The 15,117-nt window shown below is 47.2% G+C and overlaps 1 protein-coding gene across 4 annotated transcripts in view; it reads left to right on the top strand.

Moving 5' to 3' along the window:
- The window catches only part of CHD8 (chromodomain helicase DNA binding protein 8), a 72,222-nt gene that overhangs the window by 12,559 nt on the left and 44,546 nt on the right, over positions 1-15,117 (top strand). For 2 of the 4 annotated variants that reach the window (XM_072977011.2, XM_072977009.2), the window contains exons 3-4: positions 9,366-10,281; positions 14,358-14,744. In XM_072977011.2, the coding sequence (XP_072833112.2) occupies positions 9,514-10,281; positions 14,358-14,744 (1,155 nt within the window). In that variant the 5' untranslated portion in view covers positions 9,366-9,513. Of the gene's footprint in view, positions 1-3,413; positions 3,707-9,365; positions 10,282-14,357; positions 14,745-15,117 lie in introns of those variants that run through there. The other 2 variants (XM_078378275.1, XM_072977010.2) reach the window with 2 other exon arrangements.

Raw genomic sequence — 15,117 nt, 5'->3', positions numbered from 1 at the left:
TCGGCAGCTACATGCTGTCAGAGGAGCAGCTGGGAGTCGGTTTTCATGTACATAAAGTGAATTTTTGTTTCTTGTGTTTCTTCCATCTTGGAATATTGTGTTTCTTAGTAATATATTGTGATTTTAAACTGCAAATTTTTATATGTTATGTTGTTACCCGCCCAGAGTAGTCTATATGACTAGATGGACGGGCTATAAATGTAATAAATAATAAATAACCCCCCCCCCCACACACATCTAGGGGTGCTGCATCTGAAGCTCTGTCCACTCTACCACAGGGACACGTGCGGATGTTAATTGTTTAAATAGATTTTATTGATGTCACTCTGTTGTTTTCTTTTTTAAGCTACTGTATTTCTTTTTATCATTTATTTTTGGTTTTTTGACTTAAAAAAAAACACTGCATAGAAATGCCATTAAGCAAGAATAAATACATTTTGTGGCTGTTTATCTCATGGTGCCAAAAGGACAGTCAGAATTCTGGGAGCTGTTTCTAGCTTTTTGTCAAAAATATGATCAATTTTTGCACTTGGGGAGGGCAGATTGTGCTGGACTGAAACCTGTCCGGTTGTCTCATATTGTCATGTCAGCACTTTTGCATGCTAGATTCTTTTCTGCTTCCTCCCCCCCCCCTCCGGTTGGTGTTGATTCCAGATTTCTACATGGAGAAGGCACCCCAACATGGAGGAAGTTCTTGGAATGTTTGTGAAGGGCAGAGAGGAACTCTGTTTAAGAAAAAAATCATCCTCTTCTCCTAGCTTGTTCTTTGCATGTTAGGGAGGAAATATGCGTTGCCTCCGATGCATTTTTGGTATCACCTGGCAGGACAAAGTTCCAAACAGAGTAGTCCTAGAACGAGCTGGAATTTTTAGCACGTATACATTGCTGAAACAGAGACATCTACGTTGGCTTGGGCATGTCGTGCGAATGGCTGATGTTTGGATTCCAAAAGATCTACAGTATATGGAGAATTATTGCAGGGAAATCGTCCCAGAGGGAGACCACAGCTGCGATACAAAGAGATCTGCCAGCAGGATCTGAAGGCCTTAGGAATGGACCTCAACAGATGGGAAAACTTGACCTCTGAGCGTTCAGCCTGGAGGCAGGCGGTATGTCATGGCCTCTCCCAATTTGAAAAGACCCTTGTCCAGCAGGCCGAGGCGAAGAGGCAGTCCCGAAACCAGCCAAATCAGGGAGCTGGACAGGGGACAGATTGGATTTGTCTTCAGTGTGGATGGGACGGTCACTCTCGAATTGACCTTCTCAACCACACCAGACGTTGTTCCAAGTCCTCTGTTCAGAGCGTGTTACCATAGTCTCTTGAGACTGAAGGATGCCTAATCAGGGAGGAAAAAGCTTGCATGTAGTTGAGCAAGGAAGAGACACCGATGACAAGTGATGGAGCTGTCTAGAAGCTTCCTCTTATTGTTTCGGGAGAAGATGCAGCCCTTCTGGGATGGTGAGGCCCATGATGAATCCAGCCCTCCTCAGCATGGTGACTTCCAACAGAGGACCAGGTTGCTCTGCCTTTAAGCACAGCATTCAGGTGGCCGTCTCTGGAGGCAACATACTGGGGCAAAATGAATGGCATCTGTTCTAATGACTAAAGTCAGTGGCTCCCAACTTTGGGTCCTCAGGTGTGCTTGGACTACAACTCCCAGAAGCCTTGACCACTAGTAGTGCTAGCCAGAACTTCTGGGAGTTGAAGTTCAAGAATATCTGGGGACTCAGTGTTGGGAACCTCTGGTCTAAAATGCATTTGGAGATACCCCTAATTTAACTGGGCAGCTGTTTTAGGAGGAGAATGTGCAGACAGTTTGAAACAAGGACTTGCATAAATATGTATAAAATCACATAACATTTTGTGTGTGTGTGTGTGTGTGAGTGTGAGAGAGATTTCTTTAAAATCTCCAAATCCCCCAACCACCGTCACCCTGTTAAAAGCCAACGAGCAGACCACAAGACCTCATAGGATATGATAGAAAACTCTGCTTTGAAACAAATTTCTCCCTTTTTACCTAAGTGTTTCTAAGCTGCATGTGTGCATTGTCTAAACTTCTCCTATCCCAGCAAGCTTCAGAATGGTTGTATTTGCAGAAACTTGTACTGCCTGATCTAACGTGTTTATCATGTTCCAGCCATTAGGTTGTACGGTTGTGCTGCACGCACAGACCAACATAACGAGACTTTGAGAGCAAAAATGCATTCAGTGGAACAATCAGAGTACCCATGTGAGCTAGCAGCTCATTGGGTGGTGCTCCCCCTCTTCTAGAATGGATACTTAGGAGTATTTATTATGTATATATTTAAATTTGATGTTTCTGTATCTATAATATAACGAAGTGATTAAGCCATTCACCTAAAGCTTTACGGGTTTTTTTGATGTTTTAATTTATTGCACACATACATACCCCTGTGAGATCTTTGAGCCAGAGCAGAGTAATAAATCCCATAAATATAATAAAAATTCAATAAATGAACTGTTTCCAATCCCCTGTTTTACATAGAAAAGGGTGTGGATTGAGTTAAACTATTCCTAACAGTCATTTCCATTGTGTTGTGTATTAGAATAGGCATAGAATATATGCATGTAAATAGATTTAATTAGTGCTGCACATTTATATTATATCCATACATGTCTATGCGTGGATGTGTAAGAAATATATTTGTGTCTATGTATCAGATATGTTATATATGAGAGACACTGGTGTAGTGGATAGAGTGATGGGCCCGAGTTCAAATTCTGCTCGTCTCTGGAAATTCACTGGGTGGTGATGTGGAACCGGTAAAGCTGGTCCTTTAATGTCTCTCATACCTTGGAAAGGCTTTTAGGGTTGGCATAAGTTGGGTGCCACTTGATGCTACATCGCACATGTTATACGTATGCGCATGAATGAGCTATCTAGTGTGTATGTAATAAGCAAGAAAGAGGGAAGGAGGGAGTGGATGCCTATTGGAAACTTGTGTAGGCTTAAATCTCTTGCATACACACGTATAAAACACCTTTCTCTGTGTGTGATGCATACATTTGTGTATGTTTGCCCATGGATGCGTGTGTACATGATGTACAGTCTAATAATATCTGTAACCATGCATTTGTGTGTGTACCTGGTATGCGTACATGGGGAGAAAGAAGTGTCATTTTGTGCTGTTCGCTCGTGTGTACATTACAATCCTTCTCTAAACTGTAAGATTAAAAAAACAAATTATGACACAAGCTTCAGATTTCCTACAATAGGATCTCGAGATGCAAATGATCAATGACCTGGGGGTTGGGGTTGGGGGGGGACGGGGGAAACAGAGAGCTCTTATTTTTTTTTCTCTCTTTCTGCAATAGACCAGCGAAAGGGAAGGAAGGAGGTTGGCTGGCGGGGCGGGCGGGCTGTGTCTGGCAGAGGCGGAGGGGGGGGGACGGCGGACACCAGGGCCCGGCTGTGACCGGCCCCGCCTCTTTCTCCTTCCTCCTTCCTTACCCTCTGTGCTGGGCAGGCGGGGAGGGGGGAGGAGGAAGAGGAGGAGGAGGAGGAAAGGAAGAAGACGCCGGAGGTTTGGAGGAGGAGCTGCCTGCCTGCCGAGGCCAGGTTGGGTCCTGGATCCGATGGGCGCGAGAGGTGGGGGTGGGTGGGTTGGAGGGGGGGGGCAGCCTCCCGGCCAGCAGAAGCCATGGCAGGAGGGGAGCGAAATGCCGCTTTCTCGGTGGCAGGAGGTAAGGTCAGAAATGGGTGGCGAAAATCAAAGACACCCGGAAGACAGGGGTTTTTTTGGGGGGGGGGGGACGGTTGGGAAGGCCGTGCTGCTGGATCTCAGGGTTTGGGGAGGGAGGGAGGAGGAGGAGGGGGTGTTGATGACACAAGATTTCGATTTTTGGGAGGGGGGATAAACCAGGGTAGGGGGGAGGCATGACGGTAGGCCAGCCGGGAGGAAGGGGCTGAGCCGAGCCGCGATGGATGCCTTCCTCCAAGGCGTTGGGGAGGGCTGTTTAGGGGAGCGGAGTGTGGGGCCGCCGTGGGGTGAAGTAGGGCAAGGGGGTTGGAATTGCAGGGAACAGGTGGGAAAGGGGGTGGGTGGGCTGGGCAAGCAGAGAGGGCGCGAGGCAAGGGGTGGGTCTGGCAGAGGACGAGGGGCATGGGCTGAGGCTGGAGAGGGCATCCTCGGGAGGTCGGGGAGGGGGCAGGATGCCTTGGGGGTGCCGTGAGCCCAGGTTGGGGGGGATGTTGTTGAAGAGGAGGGATCTAGGGGAAGGGCATGGAGTTGTGTTTCTGGGGGGGGTCGTAAGGATGCCCATGGTGGAGGGGAGGGGAGAGGGGGATCCAGGGGTGATGAGTAGAAGAAATTCTCGGGAACGTCGCTAGGACCCTCGGGAAGTTTGGGGACAGAATCGGGGCAGCGGTGGTTTTAAGAAAGGTACAGGTAACAGTGTGCGCGCGTGTGCCAAGGGTAGGGTGATTCTTCAACATCACTGCTGAAATTGGGACAGGTGCAGGCCTGTTTGTTTGCTTCTGTTCAGGGGGACCCCATGTGTCATTCTTTGGGACTTTTTAATTTTGTGGCTCAGGCATGCTTGGCCCCAAGTGTGTGGGCTGCACAAGCGGCAGGGTTGGGGATAATGGAGGTTGTAGTTTAGGCATCCGGAGGAGTTCAGGGAGGCTCTTGCAGAGAAGGAGAACCGTAAGGAACAAATTTTCTTTCTGACAATACATGCCAGTGTTTTACACGTTATAAAAGTCTACACTGGTGCCGTTTCTTTCAGTATCCACCCTCTTAGAAGTTCTAGGATGATGTATTGGCATTGGGGAGATCACCTGCCATTGATCCTTAGGCCACCTGATTCCACAATTTTTAGTTGACCACTGCTTATCCCTAGTTTTTTTGGGGGGAGAATATCTGGAAGATGCAGTGTTCTTTCCTGGCCACTACAGCCAGCTCTCGCTACCTTGGGATTAAGGAGCCCCATAAAAAGATCAGAAGTGGCAGAAACAATTCTAAACAGGGGCAAATGAGATTTGACACCCTAGAATTGTGTTCTAGTGGGCTTTGATTTCTTTGGTGGTGGAAACCTTTTTGGAGAGTGGTGGAGAGACACCTACTCCAGAAGAACATAACCTCCTTTTGGACACGTAGATTGGGAGTGGTGATTTATTTATCTGGAGACCAGAAGGAGCAAAGTTGACATCAGGATTTACTGGTAGAATCCAGATCGTTTGCCTTCAGTAAGAACATTGGCACCAGTAAGCCTTGTTTTTCTTCTTTGGATCAAGAAAACTTGGTGGTGGTGGTGGGAAGCAAAGGAGATGCTATTTATTTGTGAAATAATATGATATGTTTGTGAGCTCCACTTTTGGCCCTGAAAACAAAAACCTAGAGGCGCCACAATCATCAGCTCCTATATCTGGCTTCTAGTGGTGCTTTTCCCCAGGCTCTGCTCTCTGAGGTCTAGAGGGAAAACAGCATTGATCCTGTTGTCTTAAAATGTACTGGTTTGAGATTTAAATCTGTGTTTCCTCCCCCCTCCTGAATTATGCCATAATCTCTCCCAGGGCCCTTTCAAATATACAGAGATAATATGCGACCATTAGGTATAATATGCCTTCAGAACATTGAGATGGGAGCAGTGGGAAGTCCCTCTTCCTAATGTGCCTCCATTTAGATCGGCAGTGTATCGGGAAGGTTTGGAGTTCTCTTTTCGCCTCGACTCGCTGGCTTTCTCGTGTTCCCACCATGTTTCAAGAAGCTGAGCCTGTTGAGAGGTTTGATAAACAGAAGTGCAAGGCGGCTTATGAGCCTGGATGGAAGTCAAAGGAAAACTCGGTTTGTGGCTGGGGGTGTATTGACCTCTCCACTGAGTTTGCGCTGCTGAACGCTTCAGAAAAATACATGGTCCCTGCCAGGAGGTCCTGCTTCAGTTTAAAAAAAGGTGTATGTTAATATATGTAATACGAATAGCTTTACAGTATACCTCATCTGAATGGAGAAGACTAGGATCTGGTGACTTGTATTGAGCTTGCTCTCCAAGTACTCACTATGGATGGGCACCTTGAAGATCCCTGATTCACTTCCTTCTTCTGATTCCTTAGATCCAAGCTTAAGATGGACCACCATCCCCTTGGAGGAAAGACAGTCACTCTCATGTTGACAAACATCCTTAAAAAACAGTTAGGAAATGTTCAAATAATAGGGTGTTTCTTGTCGATTTCCAAGCCATTCTTGAGCTTGAAAGGCCTCTAAAAACAAGGATGGCATGCAAATGAATTAATTCTATATCACCAAAAGGCCATGGATTGACTGGCCTGCCTGCCTGCCCGCCCGCCCGCCCGCCCGCCCGCCCGCCTACCTACCTACCTACCTACCTACCTACCTACCTACCTACCTACCTACCTACCTACCTACCTACCTACCTACCTACCTACCTACCTAGTTGTCCATCTAGCAAATTCCTACTCTGAACAGTGTACAACAACAATTATGAAACTACTCTAAAACACCAGGCAATCCCAAAAATAAACACAGAAACCAATGTGGTAGCAGATAAAAATTTCAGAACAGGCAGTGCAATCTTTCTCTCCACCTTCCTTGATGGTCCAGATTAATGTCTAACCCTGCTTTAGCTCAGTGATTTTGGTCCCTGGCCGCAGAACCAGAGGTTGGGGGGTTGGATCCCTCACCGTGCTTCCTTGACGGGCTGCACTCGATGATCTAAAGGGTCTATTCCAGCTGTGCAGTTCCAAGTTTAAAGTTATTGTTTGTGTTGTGTCTGAGCCCTAGGGTGACCCTTGGATATTGAACAAGAGAAGTTCAGATTTAGTTTTAACTACTTTATTTTATGTTATCTTCTTTCAAACTACGATTCCCAAAATTCCCCAGGCAGCACAACTAAGCAGCATGGGCAGAATTCAGTTCCTACGTGTTGAATTCTGGGCGTTTGAAAGTGTCAGTGCAAAATTATGACTTGCTAAGCGAGACATGGACCCGTAAAGTCTATCCCGTTGTCTTGCCAGGTAATTTGCCCCCCTCTCCCTATTTGTTTTACAGTGTTAATGAGCAATGAAAACAAGATCTACGGACATCTCACTTGGGCCATTATGCATGGCTTGGAAGCTAATACCCTGTTTCCCTGAAAATAAGACCTAACCTGAAAATAAGCCCTAGTATGATTTTTCAGGATGCTCGTCATATAAGCCCTACCCCAAGAATTAGCCCTAGTCAAGTGAAAGCCCACCCTCTACCCTTGTGCAGCAACGAGGAGAAGAAGATGTGACTGTATTTGAATAAATGTAGGTTGTAAATGAAAAAATAAAGCACCCCCCCAAAAAATAAGCCATAATGCATTTTTGGAGCAAAAGTTAATATAAGACCTTGTCTTATTTTCGGGGAAACAGGATAAACATGGTGCTGGCTCAGTGGATTTTGGGAAATGTACAGTAGTTCAAAAGCAGTTTGCAAGCTTGCTAGGTGTATTTTGTGAGCTTTTTCAATTGGATAGATGATGAGCCTGCCTTCTAGTCAACCTATGCCTTGTCGCCATAGGTGACTAGGAGTTCTGTGCAGGTGAGTAAATGGTGGAGGAATGACATTTCTTTCTTTCCTAAACTGCTGGATAGCTCAGTTGTTTAGATCAGTGGTTCTTAACCTTTGTTACTCAGATGTTTTTGAACTGCAACTCCCAGAAACCCCAGTCAGCACAGCTGGTGGTGAAGGCTTCTGGGAGTTGCGGTCCAAAACTCCTGAATAACAAAGGTTAAGAACCAGTGGTTTAGATCTCTGGCTGCGGAGCTAGAGGCTGGGAATTCAGTTCCCCGCTGGGCCTCTTTGACAGGGGCTGGACTCTTATGATCCATAAAGTCCCTTCCAGCTCTGCAATTCTAAGATGATGACGATCGAAACTCATAAAAAAGCAGTTGGTCAGTCACAGTTCTCATGTCTGCCTATATGGATGTTACAGATTCTCAAAAGACTGGGTGATTCAACCAATGGGAAGAATTCACAGACATACTTCATTTTGTAGTAGTGATGGCTCTGCCTGTATCAGTCTAGCAAAAATTTCTGACTAACAGACATCTTTAAGAGGGGACATGTTGAGTGTGGAGGCTATTATCAACAGATTATCCAAATGCATTTGCCCTATTTCTGGAAACAATTGTTGTAACTTATGGTTTATTCAGAACATCTGTTTGCCATCCTCCTTACATGAAGTTCTGTGAGTAGTTTGTAGTCAACCAGATTGGTAGATAAGACCTCAATCATATCACCGATTAAGGCAGCACAAGAGACCACCTGAAACTCAAAACAGCCGCCAAAGCTCAGATCCCAAAACTCATAGGGTCAAGGGCGTGAATTATTTGAAAGGGTGCAGAGGCAGAGGTTGGCGTTAGGTGAACCATTATAAAAGGATCGGTAGGCATCCACCTCACCTCGTTTGGCAAAGGACATCAGAGAACAAGCCGTCTGAATAAGATTTAAGGTTCTGGTAGGTAAGTGAGAAGGTTCTCTTTCAAGAAACTTGGTCCTGGGCTAAAGGAGGTCCCGACATGGACTCTGAGTGACTAATTGACAATTCTTTGAATCAAAGGTGGCTATTTTGTTAAATGATACAGATTGTAAGAAGTCCTACAACCCTATAGACAGATCTCATCTGAACAGGTAATTAGGATCTAACCCCAGGATTGTCTGACAGTTGGGCTGCTGCTCAGGAGATTTCTTAGATGTGTCCTCCGCACAGGCTGTTAATGTGCAAATAACTAAAATTCTAGGGTGGGCTACCAAAAAGAATGGGATTACTTGTCCCTTCGTGTATCAGAGATACAGTACCTTGGTCTTTGTTGCCAGCTCTAAAAATTTGAAATATTTACCTTTTGTAATATTTCCAGCTGTCTCTCCAGGCTTCGGAACTTAAAAGTTGTGCTGTTCAGACTCTGCTAAAGAAAGACACAAATGACTTCTATAAGGGATGAATCGAAGAAACATGAACATGTGTATCGGCCAGACTAGAAGCTGGTTCAAAAGAAGGGATAGAAAGAGAATTCTGTGTATTCTTGCGGTTCTAGTTCCCTCCAGAAATGGACGGTGACACGCATCACCGGCCAGCCAGGATTGGTGTAATGAGAGATGCTGTCCACATCTAGAGCCCACCGGGTTGGGAAAAGCTGATGAAGAACCTCAAGAAAGGTTCTGGGCACGCTAGTGCTTTTTCCTTTCCCTCCTGTTGATGTGGCCAATGTAAAACCGAACTGTTAGCCTGTTTAGTATCAGATGGGCACAGAGAAAGAGGAGCCGTGGAACTATGTTTGGTCATCTGTTGTGTATTTGGGGAATATGGATAGCTGTCTTTGTTCTAATTCAGTGGCCTTTGTTTGTCTCTTCCTTTTCAGCCAGCTCTAGACGGGGGTCCTTCCTCCTTCAAGAGGCTTGGTCCTGCCCGATCGGGACCCTAGGGAGATAATTTGGAATCTCATCCTGGGGAGAAGGAGCCCCGGCGCCCTCCTCAACTCGTCCAGGAGCTAACAGTCTCCTTCCATCATGGCTGATCCCATCATGGACCTCTTTGATGACCCCAACCTCTTTGGCTTGGACTCGTTGACGGATGAGAGTTTCAACCAGGGCCCCCCGGATCCCATCGAGGAGGCTTTGGGGCTTCCCGGTGGGGCCTTGGATTCTCTTGAGGGAGGCTCTAAGGAGCTGCAGGCAACCCCACAGCCTGAAACCCCCCAAACACAGACTCTGCCCCTCCCGGAGACGCAGTCCGAGGCGGTGCCCGAACTGTCACAACAAGACCAACCTGGACTTCTGCAGGCCTCCCAGGACCAAGAGGTCCTCAGCCAGGGCAACCCTTTCATGGGCGTCTCCTCCACGACCACCACGCCGGCGGTGGCCCCTCCAGCTTCGTCGGCCGGAGCGCCGCAGACCACGCTGGCGGCCCCGCCTGCTCCGGCGGCCCCCAAGATTGTCATCCTGAAAGCACCGGCGGGCAGTTCCATGACGGGCGCCCACGTGGCCCAGATCCAGGCCCAGCCTATCGGGGCGGCCAATGGGGGCAAAGTCACCTTTGCCAAGGTGTTGACAGGCACCCCCTTGCGGCCGGGCGTTTCCATTGTTTCGGGCAACGCGGTGCTTGCCACCAAAGTGTCCCCCGGAGCTGGGACTCCTGCCACACTCCACCGTCTTGTGCAGCCGGGCCGGCCTGTGAAGCAGCTGGTGCTGCAGCCTGTCAAGAGCCAGGCCGGGCCGACAAGTACTGGGACCACGCCACTCAAACCTGCTGTGACTCTGACCTCCGCTCCTGCACAGGTGAGTCTGGCCCAGAAGTTGCGTTGAGACTTGGAGGAAGGTGAGCTCAGCAGAAGCGCTTGGAAAATTCATTCATTCATCCATCCATCAAGCCATCCATCCATCAATTCATTCATTCATCCATCAATCCATCCATCCATCCATCCATCCATCCATCCATCCATCCATCCATCCATCCATCCATCCATCCATCCATCCATCCATCCATCCATCCATCCATCCATCCATTTCTTCATATCATTTCTTCCCACCAGGGCTCTCGGAGCAGTCTATCGTAGATAGTATTATCCAAACACCGATTTAAAAGCCGATTTTAAAATCAGCTTTAAACTCCAAGGGCCATATAAAACAAGACATTCTAGTGGATGAGGAACACAATAACCAGCGAATACATGTCTAAAATAAGATAAAAGGGACCTGAAGTAGGAGAAGTATCAGCGTTACACACTAACTTGCACACTAACTTGAACCAGAGATTCGCCTGGCACCCTCGCTGGGTGTTTTTAAGAGTCAGTTAAAGACCTGGCTCTTTAAGCAGGCCTTCCCTCCTGTCAATACTTGATTTTTCTTTTCATTTAGTTTTCTTTATTCTTTCCATCTTAACCAATGTTAATCTTGTTAATTTAAACTGTTGTTTTAACTGTATATGTACATTGTTTAATGAATGATTTTAGGTAAGCTGCCCTGAGTAGACTTTGTCTAGAAGGTGTGGGATAAAAATCAATCAATCAATCAATCAATCAATCAAATAAATAAATAAATAAATAAATAAATAAATAAAATAATTTTAGTGTTGCATAAAAACAGCCGAAATCCTGTTGTGCATCTACACAAAAAGGATCACTTTTAGCAATGAGTTACCATAATTTTAGGAATCTGCAGGCATATCTGTTGCACACCAAAATCATGTGTGTCTCATTAGGCCTATGGAGACTTCTTATCCTATGACAAATTGTGACTATAACAAGTGTAACGGCACAACAGGATTTTGGCCACAGAGATTTTTCACTGTTGGACTTTCTCTTGTTAAGTGTTAGATGTCTGTTTGCTGATTATTCTTTTTCTTATCTGGAAAACGAGATAGATGTACTCTATGGAAAGTGCATTACAGTGGTGCCTCGCATAACGATGTTAATTGGTTCCAAAAAAAAAAAACGTTATGTGAAAACATCATTATGTGAAGCACCATTTCCCATAGGAATGCATTGAAAACCAGTTAATCTGTTCCAATTGGAACGGATTATCCGGTTTTCTCCCTCCCCCCGCAGCTTGGATCTCACGCACGGCAGCTACCTCAGCCATGGCTGGACTCCCTAGAGTCCGGCCATGGCTGGGGTAGCCGCAGCGGCTCGGATCCAAGCCGCGGGGGGAGGGTGGTGGAATTGGAATGCCTTTCAGGCATCCCGGGCTTGGATCCCACCCGCCGCTGGTTACCCAAGGGTAACCGGCGGCGGGTGGGATCCAAGCCCGGGATGCCTGAAAGGCATCCCAATCCCACCACCCTCCCAGCCTCCCCCCACGGCTTGGATCCAAGCCGTGGGGGGAGGCTGGGTGCGGACACCCCCCCACCCTGCAGCCGCCGCTTGAAGCCTCCCCGTGTCGCTTTCCCCAGCCATTCTCTGACTTCCAGGCGTCCGAGAACGGCTGGGGTAGGCGGCGCGGGGAGGCTTCAAGCCTTCCCGATTCCCTCCCCCACCCTGTCCCCGATGCTTGAAGCCTCCCCGCGCCGCTTTCCCCAGCCATTCTCGGACTTCCAGAAGTCCGAGAACGGCCGGGGGAGGCGGCGCGGGGAGGCTGCCGGCAGCGGGGACAGGGTGGGGGGCTGTCCAGAAGGCTTCCAGGCAAAGGCCTGGAAGCCTTCGACACCCCCGTACCCTTCCCCCGCCGCCGCTGAGAGCCTTCCGAGCTCTCAAAGGGCTTTCTCCAATATCGGGGGCCCTTTGAGAGCTCGGAAGGGAATTGTCGGCAGGGGACGGTGGCTTCGGGGTCCTTCCGAGGCCGCAGCCCACTGCCAACATTTTCCCCCAGCTGAGCGGCGGGGCTTCAAAGCTTCTGCCGCTCAGCTGGGGGGAAATGGTGCCTATGGGGAAAAATCGCAAAGCGATTTTTCCCCATAGGCAAGATCGTAGTGCGATCACAAAAGCGATGGCAAAAAAGCCATCGCTATACGATTTCTTCGTTAAATGGGGCGCTCGTTATACGAAGCACCACTGTATTTTTTCATTGCACCGTCCGCTGCCCGTTAGGACCTTAATGTGGATGGCTCTGGTGTGACCTCCCTAATAAGGGAATTCCCAGTCAGGATGCTGCTACCAAGAAAGCCCTGTCTTGTGTACAGAGCGTCCTGACTTTTAGGACACACAACATGGGCTCTGTTCAGGAATTAGAATTCCAGGCAGGCACATCCAGGAGAAGATGAATTTTCAGTTCTTCTGGATCCAAGCCATTTAGGATTTTGTCGATCCAAACCAGCAACTTAAATCCAGCATGGTAGCAAACCGTATAAGCTGGTTCAGTTGTTTAAAGACCAATGTTGTATGGTCTCTAAAAGTAGTGCCTCCACGTTGTGTGCTAGCTGTACCTATTGAACATTTCTCAAGGATAGCCCTGACTGAATATTGCAGTAATCTGCTTAAGAGGTAATTATGGTATGGACCCCTGTGATCAAATCCACCTTTCCTAGGGAATTCTTTGTTAAAAGCAACGTGTTACTGTTTTTTTAAAAAAGTTATTCCTAGTTTCTCATTTCTCAGAAGTAATTTAAATCATTACATTATCCCTGTCTGATTCCGGAACCTTTTGACCGTGTCAGTTAGGGCCCAATTAGCTGACTCTCTCAGCCAGCATTTTAATTCCTTCCTGGTCAAGCAGGCTAATAGGATTCTTGCTTGCAAAATGCAGACACAAAAAGAATATAATTTTTTTAAAAAAACACGGCTTTGAAATATGTTTAAATCTATTTTAAAATAATACAGAATGAATATTCAAAAGCTCACTCATTTAAGATGTGAAATTACTGTTTTTTTGCTTTGTGGCTGGGGATGGTCTTGATGGTAGCCCAGCTTTCGTGTCTATATCCCATCATAGTCTTCATTTGGTACCTCAGTCGTTCCACCCATCTTGTCACTTTACAGTCGCTTGGTAGTTAAAAAGAAATCCAAAGACGGATACCTCAGTTTGAGTATAAAAGAAATGTAGCTGCTATACAGAGAAATATGGAAATGGCAGCTTTTTAATGAGCTGGGCCTGGAGATCTTCTAAGATGACCTTGAAATCATAAGAACATCAGGAGAGCAGCCACAGGCTAGACCAGAGTCCTGACAGATAGACTTCTTCTGGCTTTGGACTACAGCATGAAAGTCCTGTGGAAGATGATGATTGGGGTCCTTCAAAAATGGGAGGGGGCCATATATGGAAACCAAACCCTGTAAGGAAGGACTGAAAGAACTGGCCATGTTTAGCCTTGAGAAGAGAAGACTTAGGGGAGATAGGAGAGCATTTTTTCAAATACTTGAAATGTAGTCCTATGGAGGAAAGGCAGAATTTGTTCTCAGTCATCCCCAAGTGCAGAGCATGTAATAACGCGGTCAAGCTGCAGGAAGCCAGATTTTGATTGAATATCAGGGAAAACTTCCTGTTAGAGCAGTATGACAACGGAACAAATGACCTTGGGAGGTAATGAGCATGCCAACGCTGTAGGCATTCAAGAAAAATTTAGACGGCCACCTGTTAGATCTGCTTTGATTGTATTCTTGCATTGAGCAGGGGGGTGGACTTGATAGCCTTCTAGGCTCCTTGCAACTGAATTATTCTATGATTTTGTGGAGCCACTTCTGGCCCATATTGGGCTCTTATCTAGCATATCCACAGAGCCCAGCAAGTTACTTATATGAGGATCACAAATGCCCTCTTCCTCACGTTCCTCAGCTGTTAAGCTGCGCTTTTTGCAGTCAAGACTGTTAGAAACATGTCCCTCTTTATAGTATGATGCCTTTGTAGGTGGAGGAGATATGCCGCCATTGTGACTGCCAGCCTTGATTAATTCTCCTCCATTAATTCTCTTGTCTCTTCCATAGGGAGAATCCAAACGCATCACCTTGGTCCTCCAGCAACCCCCAGCTGGCGGCGGCGCCCCGGGGCAACGCCACGTAGTCCTGGGTAGCCTCCCAGGTAAAATTGTGCTCCAGGGGAACCAGCTGGCTGCCTTGAGCCAAGCCAAGGGGGTGCCCGGGCAGCCTGCCAAGGTCGTCACCATCCAACTTCAGGTCCAGCAACCTGGACAGCAGCCGCAACCTGGTGGCCAGCCGGGAACTCAGAAGATCCAGCTTCTGCAGCAGCCCCCGGCCAATGCCTCCGGGCCGCAACAGGCTCCCTTGAGCGTCTCTTCAGTCCAGCAGGCCCAGGTGGTGGGCGGCTCAGGGCAGAGGGTCACTGTCCCCCTCAAGGTTGTGCTGCAGCCGCAGGTAAGGGTTTCTTCCCGGGCTCTGGTTGGTGATCTTTTCATGTGAAAGAGGGGACCGTGTAGAGTTAACCACCTTCTGATCTCCCAAAGTCCCGTGTTTTTTTTTCCGCAGGATGCATACGGGGCTAGACCGACAACCTAGACATTCTACAACGTGGTCACCTGTGCAGTTGTAAAGACAGTCAGTGTCTTTTAATCCCTAGTGGTCAAGATACACTTCTTCCCAATAAGTACTGTAGCTTTTTTCCCCAGGGTGGATTTAGATCACAATTTAAATTTTAAAAAATACCATTTTTTAAATGGTTTAAAAATTTTTTTAAAAAAATCATTTAAAAAAAATTTAAATCATGATATAAATCAATTAAATGTTTAAA

Source organism: Pogona vitticeps, chromosome 6, assembly GCF_051106095.1.
Source record: "Pogona vitticeps strain Pit_001003342236 chromosome 6, PviZW2.1, whole genome shotgun sequence".
Taxonomy (NCBI): Eukaryota; Metazoa; Chordata; class Lepidosauria; order Squamata; family Agamidae; genus Pogona; species Pogona vitticeps.
Note: the sequence above shows the minus strand (reverse complement) of the source record. Positions and strands in the feature narration are given on the sequence as shown.